Source organism: Aythya fuligula, chromosome 1 (assembly GCF_009819795.1).
Source record: "Aythya fuligula isolate bAytFul2 chromosome 1, bAytFul2.pri, whole genome shotgun sequence".
Taxonomy (NCBI): Eukaryota; Metazoa; Chordata; class Aves; order Anseriformes; family Anatidae; genus Aythya; species Aythya fuligula.
In genome coordinates this window covers 14,412,623-14,427,235 of record NC_045559.1, presented here as the reverse complement: position 1 = coordinate 14,427,235, position 14,613 = coordinate 14,412,623, and the positions used below count along the sequence as shown (strand labels likewise).

General features: G+C 38.8%; 1 protein-coding gene across 4 annotated transcripts in view; it reads left to right on the top strand.

The window, feature by feature from the left end:
• Positions 1 to 14,613, top strand: part of ATXN7L1 (ataxin 7 like 1) — a 74,684-nt gene that overhangs the window by 52,500 nt on the left and 7,571 nt on the right. For all 4 annotated transcript variants that reach the window (XM_032190371.1, XM_032190380.1, XM_032190400.1 and 1 more), the window contains exons 4-8: positions 2,728 to 2,810; positions 3,673 to 3,929; positions 6,388 to 6,580; positions 7,763 to 7,884; positions 11,093 to 12,044. In XM_032190371.1, the coding sequence (XP_032046262.1) occupies positions 2,728 to 2,810; positions 3,673 to 3,929; positions 6,388 to 6,580; positions 7,763 to 7,884; positions 11,093 to 12,044 (1,607 nt within the window). The remainder of the gene's footprint in view (positions 1 to 2,727; positions 2,811 to 3,672; positions 3,930 to 6,387; positions 6,581 to 7,762; positions 7,885 to 11,092; positions 12,045 to 14,613) is intronic.

Below are 14,613 nucleotides of genomic sequence, written 5' to 3'. Positions count from 1 at the left end.
TGTAGATTGTGTGTCACTCTGATGGATCCTGCTACACTGAAGGGCATAAAGCCTGAGAAAAAGAGCTTGGAGGGTCAAGAAGATGATCGTTTTAGTTAGACCATAAATTATATTCTTTTCACACTAAAAGGAGAAGCTGCCTGGGGATTTAGGTTTCCCTGTCCTCTGCCATGCAGGGGTGCAGCTGTTAATTTTTGAAGACTCTTTATAGGTCTGGTTTACATCTGTTTTCCTTCCTTTTTAGCAACCTCCACTTTCTCTCATACCATTTCCCTTCCTGTGGCTGAAGGTTTATTTTTGCTTGGTTGGTGTTTTTTTTGTTTTGTGTTTTGTTTTTTTTTTGTTGTTGTTGTTGTTGTTTTTTACTTTGCTGAGAGCTGGTGGTTGTTTGGGTGATGAATGAACCTGCCCTCTTTTCAGGAGCACTGTCGGTGAGCGAGGGGAGTCAGCTCGTGGACCCACAAAAGACAGTCTGTAGCTGCCCAGCACAAGTGGATCAGTGTTCCCTGGTAGCAAACTGGGAAAAAACAACCCCACGTATTTAAATTTTCCTTAGTTCTTGTTCTCTTTGGGGTAAAACTAAAAAACACAGATGCCCGGTTTAAGCTTTATTTAAGAATATCTGTGCTGTTTCAAACAGGAGTGTGACCTTCCTTCTGTATGTGAAGCTACAATGCTCCTTGCTCTGGCCACCAAAAGGAAGTGAAACCCATTCTGGAGAAACAGCTTTCTCAAGCTGGGCATGTGCACAGGAATCTACACAATTCCTAATACAAAAGTAGACAGAAGCTGTATTTAATCACTGACAAGAAGGTGAAAATCTTCATTTAAAGTGTTGCCCAAGCCAGGCGTATTTGTAGCTACGTTTCTTGTTCATGACTCCTCGGGAGCAGCCACATAAGCTTCACTCAGGAGAAGTGGTTTCCTGTTTGTTTAATACTTGGTGTTCCTCAGAGCAAGCACGTTATTTTGCTGATCAGTAGGTGGCAGAGGCTTCCACTTCTTGTGCTTGTAGTCCATTACACGCTTAGCTTTTACCTCTGTATGGTTTTCTGAAATCTCTCTTTCCTACAATCAATCTCCAAAGTCTTGCTTGGCCAGGACACAAATTGCAGTCTGGCTGTTCCCAAAATTCTTGATTTTTGCAGTATGTTTCCACGTTGGTCCAACACAGCCCAATTTTGTGTCTTCCAGAATACATTGCACAGCCCTGCCACTGCCTTCAGGACTGATTTTTCATTAGAAGGCACGTTTATAAATCCATATAGTTTGTTTAGGGTTTTTGTGTGTTTTCTGGGGTTTTGGCAGGTGATTCAGATAAGAACTCATACACTTGAAAACCAGGAGTAATTAACTCCTTCAACCTGAACATGCATTTTCATCCATTAAATAGGAAAAATGTTTATCATACTTAGTTGTACACAGACCACTTTACTCTTTCTGTTGACCTGTAGAAGCCACAGAAACTACAACTGCGTGTGACAGATTTCAGACCATTTTTTTAGGTTTCACCAAAAAAATAGCATTAGCTATATTTTTCAAGCTCAGTTTTTGGTATCTTTCTGCTAGTAGGCCAATAACATAACCTTTTATTTGATGTTTGCTTTATCATTTGTAAGTCCATATATATTAGAATACATATAACTGCTAGTAATTTTGCTGTCGGAAGACAAGAATTATCTTCTGTAGGCTACTTGGCCTCAAATTTCTTCTTCCAGCTGTTCCACTTGCTGTATGGTGTCCTAGCATTATAGCATAGCTGGGAATTGCTGTCTTCATCTTAGCTCTGATTCTGTTTGTTTGTTTATAAGGAACATTTAAGTACTCGGATTAATTGTTGCATTTAAGCATAGGATAATTATTTTTATCTGAATATAACACAGCTGTAGATTTAAAAATGATTTTGACAAATAGTTTATATCCCTGTATCAAACAAAAGCAAACCATTCTGCCAATTAAAACACACTGTGTCTAGGAATATAAAGATAATGGGAGGTTTTTGGTGGCATCAAATAAAAATTCTATGTCTGTAGATTTGTTACAGCTCTATAGTGCAAAACATAAAACTATATTAATATAACTTAAAGGAGGTGACTCTATCTGTGGTATATAAATACTAAAATATTAATGACAATGAAATATGCAAATATAGCACATTAAATATTAAATGCACGCCTAATGTTAATCATCAGTAGAACTCAAATGAGACTTTTTTTCATAATCGCTGCAAACTTTAAGCTCCATGCTGCCATTGACTTAGGGAAATAAGAACTAACATGCGCTTTTTTTTTTTTTTTTTTAACACTTCCTGAAAATGAGACAGATTTAGATAAATTTTGTTTTTAAAATGTCACCAGTAATCTCTTGTTTACATTTTAGGCACCGCTGGTTGTTTTTCAGGGTTTCTGAGTATGTCAAAGTAATGTGTAAAGCACTTACAGTATTTAGTCTGTGTGTGTCTGAAGTGTGTGTCGGAGTCGATCTCAAAGGCTAGATTTGCAAGTGCTGCATTTCGAGGCCTCACAGGCAGCCAGTGTTAGAGAGGGAACTGAACTCACCACTTTTTGGCTTGGTCCCGCGTTTAGACCACTGTGTTGAGTACAGCTTTGTAAGCAGACTTACTCCTGTGAAGTCTGTGATTGAAATCCTGCAAATATGGTTGCTCCAGTTAAAATTCCTGAAATAATCTGCTTTTTTCTCCTTTTTTCCTCCACCCTCATCAAACAGAAAGAGAATTTGACCCAAATAAACACTGTGGAGTACTGGATCCTGAAACAAAGAAACCTTGCACAAGATCGCTCACCTGCAAGGTATTTTTCTTAGAAGATAAAATATCAGATGCTTTGTTATAGTTTAAATCCTACCACAGTAGTTTGAGAGGTCATACCTGCTCCTGTCTTACAGACAATGGGTATGGTATTCAGACGCTGTTTTCAGGTAATTCTTTTGAGTAATTCTGTTTCTTTGAATCAGAGCATCTGCATTATTCCACTGATGTTTCTAGAAAGATGTTTGTTTTTCTTTCCTTGTCATCTCGTTATAAAAAAAGCATTAATGTTTCATGTAGGAGCTCTAGAGTTATTTTAAATACTCTCTTTTTAGCTCACATATGCAAAAATGTTGAAGTATAGTCACTTTTTAGTGAAAATATAACGTGATTTTCATATGATAAATTACACGGAGGCTGACTTCTGGTAATAATAAGCCTCATGTTAAAAAGAAGCAACAAAGTAAGATGTTGATAATGAACGTTTGTATGTGTATGTGCTGCCTGTTGGTAGAGACAATCAATTACATTTGCTTAAAAATGTATTCCCATTTTTCAATCCAATGAAATCAGTTTTTCATTGTAAGTTAAGAGCTGCGGTGACGTTACTTCTTAATATTTTACAATTATTGGAATTATGCTTTCTGTGCTGGAAAGGGGAAGTCAATAGAGTCTATTATGAAGATTGTTGCAGAAGTAGTTTTAGCCTCGATGTGGCATTTCTTAAGAATTGCTTCATAATTTATCAAAGATAACGTGGAATAACAGCTTTATTTCCATAACTGTGGCTAAAGTTGTTTGAAGTAGATTTTTATCTTGTAGAGAGTTGTGGTGTATCGGAAGTATAGAGGACTCATAAACAATGTCATGCACACACAAATGCTTTTTAACCACCCTATTTTTAGACTCATTCACTTAATCATCGACGAGCAGTTCCAGGCCGTAAAAAACAGTTTGACATCCTTCTAGCTGAACACAAAGCTCGATCCAGGGAAAAAGAAGTCGCAAAAGACAAAGAGCATCCACCGTCTGCAAGGGAAAGCTATCAGAGCCAGCCCACACCAGCACAAGACTCTCTGTCAGGATCCTCAGTGAACTCTGGGCAAGAATCTAAAGTAACATCTCCTGCAAAATCTAGACCGCCAAATTCTGTACTTCCGAGGTAAGCAGTTCTCCAGCGTGAAGTGTTGCATTCTGAAGTTGCTGTTAGAAATGTACTAGTCTTTTATACAGGCTATGTTATAAATATTCGGTGTTTGGGCTATTGCATGATAAAACATACATTAATTATAAGAATTTCTCTTAGCAGTAAAAAAATAGAGTATACTTGTATTAACCTGAATTTGTCCACAATAGCCTGTTGTCTGGTTGGGCATGGCGTAAGGAGCGGTGTCCATCCGCTGCCCTGAACCTTGGACTAGCGGCATTTTTTGTATAAGATGGCCAGTAATGATCAAGACCGTTTCTGACACATTTGGAAATAAAAATATATTTACGTTAATTTATTTTAAGTTTGGGTAAACCTGCGTGGTGCCAGGAGTTGGACTAGATGATCCTTATGGGTCCCTTCCAACTCGGGATATTGTATGATCCTATGATTATATATATTGGAGTACTGGTGGCAAAATTCAGCATGTTTACATAGAAATTTTCTCTGCAAATAATTCACCGATTACATCGAATGTAATTACTTTCTTTGAATGTCCTTCAAAGAAAGGTATGATTTCATGTATATGACAGTGTAAGCAGCTAATTCTTAAAACTTGAGATTTGAAACTGCCTGTAGCACATCTTTCCTCATTTCAAAGATTTTTTTCGTTTAAAGGACAAGGACGGGCTTCGGAAAGACAGTGTGAACTTCCAAAAATGTCCCTTTAGAAAAACTGCCGCGAGGTATTGGAGCTACTGAATTCTCCTTACCCTCTGGCAAACTTTCCCATGTGCTTTGGTTGGCTGCTGGTTTTTGGAGTGTGTTTTTTTTTTTTTAATACTCGTTTGGACTGGGATAGATGGAGCTAAGATCCTTGGTTTTGTTTCATATTTCATATTTTGTTTGTTTCATATTTCAGTTCTTTGCAGAAGCCTTGGTCAGGATTGGGTGCCCATTTTGGGGCTTTTGTACAAAGTCCGTATTTCCAAGTGATTTTTAGTTGTACTTGCTATCTCGAGTTTTAAAAACAGACATTTCCTATGTTTTCTCTATGTTCATCATGTCATAATGCAATTTTGTTCTTACAACAACAGAGGTGGGTCTGACAGGGCTTGGAGTGAATGAAAGAATACACTTAGGTAAACTGGTGAGAACTCAGCATAATCTCTGTTAAAAGAGTGACCTACGCCATCCTCACATGTAGAGGAGTGCAGAGGGACAGGCAGACAGTTTTTTAGTAGGTGTTCCGGAAACAAAACTGGGATGTGATTCAGTGAGAGTCAGCTGAAGAAACTGCAAAGAAAGGTAGTGGTACACGAGGAGAAGGATTCTAGCAGTCATGCATTGTGTTTGTACAATTTATACTTCTGTTTCTGCTACAGCTGCTCTGTTGTGTCATCTTTTCTGTTTTTGCAAGCAGCTGTGCCAGGGAAAAGCCTTGCTACCTCTCTGCTGGGAGTCAGCAAGCCTGCTGCTCTGGTGCTGGCAAGGGTTATGTGAGTGCTGCCTGCTCTGCGGAGGCAAAGTTGTCTGGTTTCACTGAAAGTGACTTGGCTTGACCTGGCCAGCTTTTCCCGAAGGCTAAAGAGCACTCGCACAATGAATTCCAATGAATGCAACAGTGACTGCAGCAGCAGTTTCTAGCTGATGGATGTTGTCAAGCAGCCCCTGCTCTGTTCAGAAGAGAGCGCCTGTCTGCGGGTCTAGTGGCTGATAGCATAAATTCACTAGGTTGAAGAAGGCTGGCTGGATAGCTTGCTGTTCTGCTGATTTTGCTCAGTGTGTACGTCTCTTCCAACCTCAGAGTTCCACATGTATATATAAATATATATATGTAGATACACACTTGGTTGTATAAACTGTATTTGCCAGTCCTTTACACACACAGGCACACACCCTACCTACCTACCTTCAAATCTGGTTTGTTTCCAAGTTAATTTGAAGGGGAAGATGTTGTGCCCTGTGGTGTACACGCTTTCCCACTTTGTTTTCCTGGGTTTTAGGCAGAGGTAAAGAAATCCTCCATGATGTAAGAGGTCCTCCTACTTACTGCACTTACTAAACTAGCTGTGCAGGGAGTAAGCTAAATGCCCGTGTTTATATTTAGTGTGCTAATTTCAGCATAACTGGACACTTGGGATTAATCAAGTAGCAGAGTTACGGTGTTGTGTAAGAAGATTTCACACATCTGGTTTTGTTTGCATATTTAATACACTTTGCCTCCCTCAAGATCTTAAACTCAACTTCACGGCAAATTTAAAATTTCAGGCAACACACAGGTGCTTCTGTTAGTGGTAACCTGGTGATAACCCCAATATATTTCTGACAAGGCCAAGTGTCAGGTATTCTTTATCTTTTACTGTCCTTTACATGGTCATTCCAGGTGTAATTTACTTGGAAGCGTTTCTCTGGCAGGTGGGTTTCTGGAGCTGTCGAACACTGATGATGTAAATGTCTGTTCTCCTTCTAGACCATCATCTGCAAATAGTATAAACAGCAACAGTTCTTCAAACCACAGTGGGTACGTACCAGAACTGCCACTGCCTTCCATGGGAGGAGATCTAACCAGTAGATTGTCCAGTGATGAAGGAGAAGCAGATGGAGCTGAAGAATCTGAGAAATTAGACTGTCATTTTTCTGGACACCATCCCAGACCTCTTGGGGTATGTGTCTCTCCCTGGCATGCCTTGCTGTTATTCTTAAGTCATTAAAGAGGGGAGAAAAAGATGTACTTCAGTAAAAATGTAAGGAATGAGGGAATTATATTGCGATGCCTGCATTCTAAAGAGAACAAACACATTTGTTCTCTTTATGAATGGGATAAGGTAGGAAGAGAAGACTGCTTGTTGCATATGACAAACATTGGTAGGTTGCAGGACAAGCAGGAGAAAGTAAGTTCTGGGTTTAGATATTCTTCTCAATAGTTTGTAAATCAGGTATAGTTCTGCTAAGCTGTAGAGAAAAGCTGCAGTGTTTTAAATGTGACTTGAACAGATGATTTGTTGTCATAGTTCTTACGAAACTCCCTTGCAATTGGTTATAGCTCTGAAAATCATGTGGCAGCAAGGTGCTATTACAGTGCTCGTTGATCTTTGTTGTCTGCTATGAAGCAGTAATTAAATATCATTTATATGAGAGTGTACGTGGACATTGAAGCTATCGCTTCATTCGTCTAAAAATGGAAAGTAGAGCACAGCATACCCCATCAGCTCTGGCAGGGGCTGAAGAATGTTCTCCGGCAGCTGTTTTTGTCTTTCTCCCATGCTAGTGGCAAATTTTATTGTAAGTAGTAAAGTGCAACCTTGTGTCATTAGATTTGCAGTGGGAATTTGTTTACATTGTAGAAACTAAGAAACAGGGGGAGAACTCTTGAACTTGTGAGCAGTTGGTTCTCATAAAGATCTAGCCAAGGAATAAAATTAGCAAAGACTTCATTTATATGTTTTCCACATGATATGCAGAATAAAATTAACACTGGGGTAACTATAGGATTGTCTATGGTCCTTGGAGCAAAGGAGAACTTTCCAGTGTCAGACCACCTGTACTACTGGCCAGAATTACTTCCTTAGCAGTACCTTAGCATTTATATTCTTCCTCTGTTCTTTACCTGATAGTAAACTAAATTGTTAGTGGAGTATGAAGTATACTTTACACTAAGCTGAAAAATTAGGCGCAAATTTCATACATCATGCTAAATAATATTTATGCTGCAGATAGTGAGAAATACCTTTTTAAAGGTATTCGTGATATAAATTACAAAGTTATTACTTGATGTAAAAATGATCATTCTTTCATAATGTAGAAATACTTTTCTATGAACAACGTTGAAATATCTTTTCTTGCAGTTTTGTTCATATGGTAGTCGCTTAATGGGAAGAGGGTACTACGTCTTTGACAGAAGATGGGACCATTTTCGATTCGCACTAAACTCCATGGTAGAAAAACACTTGAATTCACAGATGTGGAAGTAAGTGGGAGTTTTACACTTGGTGGGTAGTTCAACATTTGTATTTCTGTACAACTACAAAATTAAACTCTCCACTGGGGATTGTTTTTAAAATTTCTTCTGCATTAAGTCACGTCAGTAATATGCCCATGCCAGTAAAAATGTTCTCTTCTTCTTTAAGGAATATGCAGCACAGCAGAACAATCTCCTATCCTGATGTGGATTTCTCCCAGATTTAGGACTTTTCTGTATTCCCTCCAAATCTGGGGAGGAATAATTCACTAGTTCTGTTAACATTTAAGTGCATTAAAGCTCAGTGTTTCCTGTGTTTGGAGATGCATCTTGATACCATGCAGTTTTATAACACATGTTAGCCTAGCTCGTTGTACTTGTGTCACACAACTGTATCACCATTCACACTTTGCTCTCTGAGACTCGGATTGTGTGATAAGGAATTCAGTACCCGTTTGCTAACATGTAAGATGGAATATAGAAATTTTTAGTCCATAGTGCCCTTTAAACTCCCTGGCTTTGAGGTCTTAATTTTCTCTTTATGACTTAGTATTGAAACACCTCTGTGCCACATCACTATAAGCTTAGGTTGTGTAAAAACATTAAAATAGACTGCATTTCAAAAAAAAAAAAAAAGCTATTTTTTAAAACAATATACAACTATATTTGAAAGACTCATGGGGTCTGCAGGTATGACTTTTTTAAATTCTACTGTGGAACATGCATTCTTCTTCCAATATAATGACACTAAAGTGCAGTGTTTCATGTCACTATTTATTATCAGGACTGTGTTATATTCATTGGATGCCAGCCATTAGATAAACAAGGTTTGATTTTTATTTACATATATTTTTGAAACACTAAAGCTTGGCTCGTCTGACTAACCTGGTAACTCAGTGATAACAGCTCTGGGAGGCATAGTTTAAGGTGGGTGGGTTTGCCATGAAAGGGCCAGTGTCATCTCTGTTCAGAGACAGGTGATGCTTGATCTACAACGGGTTCCTCTCTTCTGCTTTGCAAATTTGGCAGCTAACTAGTGTCTGTCACCTTCCACAAATAAAACTAATTTGGTTTCTATAAATAGTAAAATTAAAACCCGTTATCTATTGGCTTTATTTGCCAGGTGAAAAGATATTCAGGCACGTGAATCAATGTCGCTAGTATCACACCTTTCATGAAGACCTAAAATAATTTCTGTTGTAGTTCTGTGATACAAGGAATAAACAGGCCTCATCCTGCTCCCACTAAATCCAATTGTAAATGTTTTCTCAAATTCCAGCTGTTCGTGTAATCTCTAATATTTTCATGTATTATATCCATACTTACTTGTCTGTATAACATAGGAAGCTCACAGTGCTTCATCTCTTTGTATTCTTCTGTTGTCCTCAGTCCTCTGGACTGATCTTTTCCTGTCTTTGCCAAGCAGGGGTGTGTGTAAAGCTGTGATTTTATAGCTGATGCTAGTTCAGCTCTAGCTGTGGCTCATCCAGCTGAGACGAAAGGTAAAAGGGATGCAAGGCCATATTTGAGAACAATAGCAACATCCACAGAGTGCATTTTATCCTAGTTCTCAAAGTATTTTACAAAGGTGGGTATAAATCATTGGCTCTTCTTTAAAAATACACCGAGGAACAGACCTGATAAGCTGCTTTGTTCAGTCACATAGCAAGTCACAGGCAGTAGGGCTTGCTCAGTTCTGGTTGCATAGTCTGTATGTAATCTCTTACGTATTTGTACCATAAATGATGTTCTGTCTGAGAGTCTTCATAGGAAAAATACTATGTGAGAACACGAGTAATTAGGATTTGGTTTATGGTAGAGCAGCAGAGGGTGTGTTTTATTATAAACAGTACCCTGTGCTGCTTTATCATGCTTCTTTGAGGACAGGACTAAGTCTCTGCAAATTGAAAAGGTGTCAGTAGTGAGGATAACAAGGGCAGAATGATGGTAGGCTGTAGGTTCTAATGATAAAAACGGGATTAAACTGAGAATTAAATTTTAGTCCAAATAATGAGAAAAGCTCATATGATACTCTTCCAAGACACCATTACGGAAGCCTGTTTCTTTGTTAACACTGGACTGGATAAAGTAATAGAAGGTGTGCTATCAGTGGCCTAATAGAGAGGAAGTTGAACACATTCTACTAATTTCACAGGTGATATTATATGCTTTGAATAGTGTTCAGCTAGTTATAGAGCTTATCAAGCATTGTTTAATACTCTGTCAATTTTTCAATATTGCTGCAATTAATAACTTAACTAGTTAATCCTGTCTAACCTGCTCCCAGATGAGCTGTTGGGGGTAGTACTGCATTGAGAAAGGGGTGAGCCAAATGACCTGATTGCTCCTTTTCCTCTTTACGCTCAGTGATAAATAAATCTCAACTGCCCCCCAAATTGACCCATGTACTACTCTCATCAAATCTGACCTGTGAGTTCAGGTTAATTTTGTAACTGTTCTACAACTTGGAGTTTCAGGCAAAACATAGGCAGTGAATGAAACATAGTATCTAGTGTGTTGATAGGTACCGTCATCGGGAATTTTATTTGCATTTTTTTTATTTTTTCTAGTAAAGCAAAGAAAAAAGGAAATGAAATTTTCAAGAAAGTGGTTAATTGTAACACCGTACCTATAATTGCTACATTGCAGAAGTGAAGCTGAGTTCTGGTTTAACAGAGGAGTTGCACAGTTTAGAAGTCGTGTGCCATGGCAGAATTTTGTGCAGAAAGTTACGCTGCGTAATTCTTTACCTTGCCCTAGTGCAACTTTGAACTCCTGTCGGGCTACATCTAATCTTCTTCTGTTAGGTCTCCTCTGCCTTCATAGAATTAACGTGCCTGGTTTGAAAATTCATTTCAGATGAAAATACGCTTCACAATCCAGTTTTCCTGAATCCTTACAATATTAAAACACACATGCTTTGTGGTAGGTTTTTGCTGTTTGTATTAAATCACACATAACTTAATAAGAGAACCTGAAAATGGAATCTTATGTTTAAACAGAAAAAACGATAGAAGTAAAAGCATTTTGAAGCTGTTGTAGAATGTAGAACTTATTTTGAACTGTGAATATTAAAATGTGTCTAACTGGTAGAACAGGAATCAAAACTAAAATGCCTTTATTAATAAACTTTTCCTTCCCAGGAGTTGTTTCCCATCTGCATTGTTCAGATGGAATTTTTTGTGTGTATCTAAATCTCCTTTTCTGTTCTATTTAGGAAAATTCCTCCTGCGGCAGACAGCCCCATGCCTTCTCCAGCAGCACACGTCTCCACTCCTTTTCCCGCATCAGTCTTACAGCCTTTCAGCAACCCCAGCGCCGTGTATATTCCTTCAACCCCTATCAGTTCAAGAATCAGTTCTTCTTACATAATGACATCAGCCATGTTATCAAACGCAGCCTTTGTGACAACATCAGATACGAATTCCATTATGTCACACACTACAGCTTTTCCTCACGTGGCTGCGAGCCTAAGTATCATGGACTCAACCTTTAAGGCGCCATCAGCTGTGTCACCAGTGCCAGCAGTCATCCCTTCCCCATCCCACAAGCCATCCAAAACAAAAACCAGCAAATCCTCAAAAGTAAAAGACCTGTCATCTCGTAGCGATGAGTCTTCAAGTAACAAAAAGAAGAAGCCGCAGTCGTCGTCATCGTCGTCGTCATCATCCTCGTTATCTTTGCAGACATCTTCCTCGTCTTCATTTTCAGGGTCCCACAAAAAGAACTGTGTCCTGAACCCCAGTTCAACTTTGAACTCCTATCAGGCTACATCTTCCTATAACAGCATGTCTGTGCACAATACAAATAACGGAACAAGCCCACTCAGTGCCAAATCGGAGCCCTCAGGACGGACTTCATTATCAAGTAGTTCAACAGACTCAGTGAAACACATGAGCATGGTAGTAAGCAGTATTGACTCTTCTAATCTGTCTGTATCTTCTCTTGTGCACCACTCAGGGGACCACTCCCTGGGAGCACACAATGCAGTGTCTTCTTTACCCCTTTCTTTCGACAAATCAGAAGGAAAAAAACGTAAAAACTCTAGTTCTAGTAGCAAAGCCTGTAAAATCACTAAAATGCCTGGTATGAATAGTGTTCATAGAAAGAGCACTGCCAACCTTATTTCTGCGGTGCCAGATCCTACAAGCAGCTCCATCTCTCGACAGGTAAGGGACTCTTCCAGTTATTTTTTTGACGGTCATGTTTGACTTACCTGAAATATTTCATGCATTATGAAAAAGAAAATAAACGTGCACTTCAGATTGTTTTCCATCGAACAGTGTGTTTTCTAGGTTAATACAGAACTGTATTTGTATTTGGTTTGTACCAATCACAGAAACATGCTGGTGGGGGAAAGTTTTGTTTGTTTGTTTGTTTTTACTTAAAATATTTTAATCAGAATTTTTATTCAATTACTAAAGTAGCTATTTGTATTTTTAAAGTAAAACTGAATGTCCAGAATGGATAAATTAGTTTTAGGAACCAATTTCTGATCTTAATTCTTATCTCTCTGAAATAAATTATATCTCATTTAAAGCAGGAAGATAAGAGTCAGCATTTTGGCTTTTCATTTTCCTAACCTTGTTGCTGATTCATCTTTTAATGTCAATGTGAGTCACCTCATTTGTTTTATGCAAAATGCTTACATCTACCTTTTCCTGTGGGGGAAATCTGAGACGCGTGACCTCAGATGCTGTTTCCTGTTTGAAACTGGGAGAACTAAGAAATTAAGCTCTTAACCAGATGACCTTTAATGGACATTTAGTTACCTTTTTTTAGTGCGCATGTGGTCGGAATGGTGAAGTCAGTGCAACAGATAAGGATGCAAGCTCGGCCTTCATTGTCGTTAACAATAGAGCTTTGGCTTTTCTTTCAGTGATGCTGTATAAGGATGAAAGTAGATGTGAATTAAATTTTGCTGGAAAAGCTGCCAATGCTGTCTTTAAAATGATGTACTGGTTAATTTTGCTATTACATGCAATGCTGTGCAGTGCACAGAAAATAAAGCTCGGTCCTGGCTTCTGAAAGACAGAGACAGAGAGAACAGAATACCTGAGAAAAACCAGATGAGGTGGCTTAGGACAATTTTTGGTTGTTTTGTTTATGAACTGTTGTGAAACTCATTTCCTAAAGATGTTGTACATAAAGTGGAATTCAGAACTGGACAGGGTAACATCTTGGGCAAGGCAATCCACAGGTAATAGCGGACAGAAATGGGCGTCTAAGAAGGGAATGAGCAAACATATCATTTGAGTAGTTCATGAAAAACTAATACAGCAGACAGAATGAAGGTGTCAAAAAGATTGAATTGCCCCAAGACAAAGTATCTCAAGTGGGAAGACAAAGTACAGACTGTTAGTTTGGTACAACTCTTGGTAATAGGAAATGGATTGTATCAACTTCTTACATAAACATATCTGTAGCTGCTGTGGTCTGGAGATGTCCTACAGATACAGGCAATATAAAGAGCTACAAGGAGGTCCCAGGTTCAAACTCTGATTCTCTTAGTGATTACATCTGTTCCTGTGGGACATTCCTGTTCCAGTGTGTGATGTGTTTCAGCACGTTGCGTAGTAATGGATGCAAATAAACCAGAAAGAATCAATCAGAGGTCTTCTCTGAATACATGTTAATGTGTGAGTAATTCACACTAATCACTTTCCCTTAAGGAAATGTTAAATATATGTAATGAGTATGATGATATGCAGATTTTTAAACAGAATGTTTTTACATATGGATGTGTACATACACCTACAGATGTATATATGTGTGTGTATATATATATGTAGAAGCCATCCCTTTTCTCTCATACTGCTGTCTTTGGAGCTACGCTAGCAATCAAATATAGAAGGTAAAATGAAGTTGATTTTGTTTTAGAATCCTGGCTCACAGCTGGTGACTTTGTGAGAAGGATTCTGAATTGTGCACTATACAAAATGGATTCTTCCTACTGATTATTTGTGCTATAAACAAATGACACTTGTATCCGCTTAAGTACATGTGTCTCGTAATATTATGTCCTCTACGTGTGAATATTAGAACTCCAGAGAATACAATACTGGAAATCACTTTTAACCTCTGCTGTTTCGACTTGCTGTGTTCTAGAAATGCAGTCACAGTAAAAATTGCACACACAAAAAAAACACACAGTATTACTTAAAATCTTTCTTCTATTCCCTGCTGTAATAAGGCAAATCAAATTAAGAGAGTAAGAACACAGGAAGAAGCTCAAACGACTGGTGATAGGGTCTGGATTTTTTTTTATTCAAGTCTGGCCTGGACAGGCAGTAACTGGAAGTGTTGACTGCGTGTTTTTGCACTGTACTGATAAAGGAAAAAATCATCTGACTCCTGGCCTGACCCCTAATGCTTTCAGAATGTTCCCATCGCTAAACACCCAACACAATTGGCAATCTTTCTTTATTTACACTGAGTGCTGTAGCTGCCAAGCCTGTCTGCATCACCCTCCTGTTGCGGAGCGCTGCCTTTCCAGCTCCAAGCTCAGACACGATGGTGGGGCAGCTCGGCGCAGAGCTGTGCAGCGAGTCAGTCAGTCCAGTAGTCGGAGGAGCACGGAACGAAGGAAAGGCTGAGAGGCGCGTGGTGCTCCCTCTCGTGACTCCAGGATCCCAGCAAGTCGATTTCTCAGAGGCTGTTTTTGTCGTTCAGAAGATGGAGGAGGTGTGTGTGCGTTTTGTTGTGCGAGAGTTTCATGGATGTTGCCGTGGTGGATAT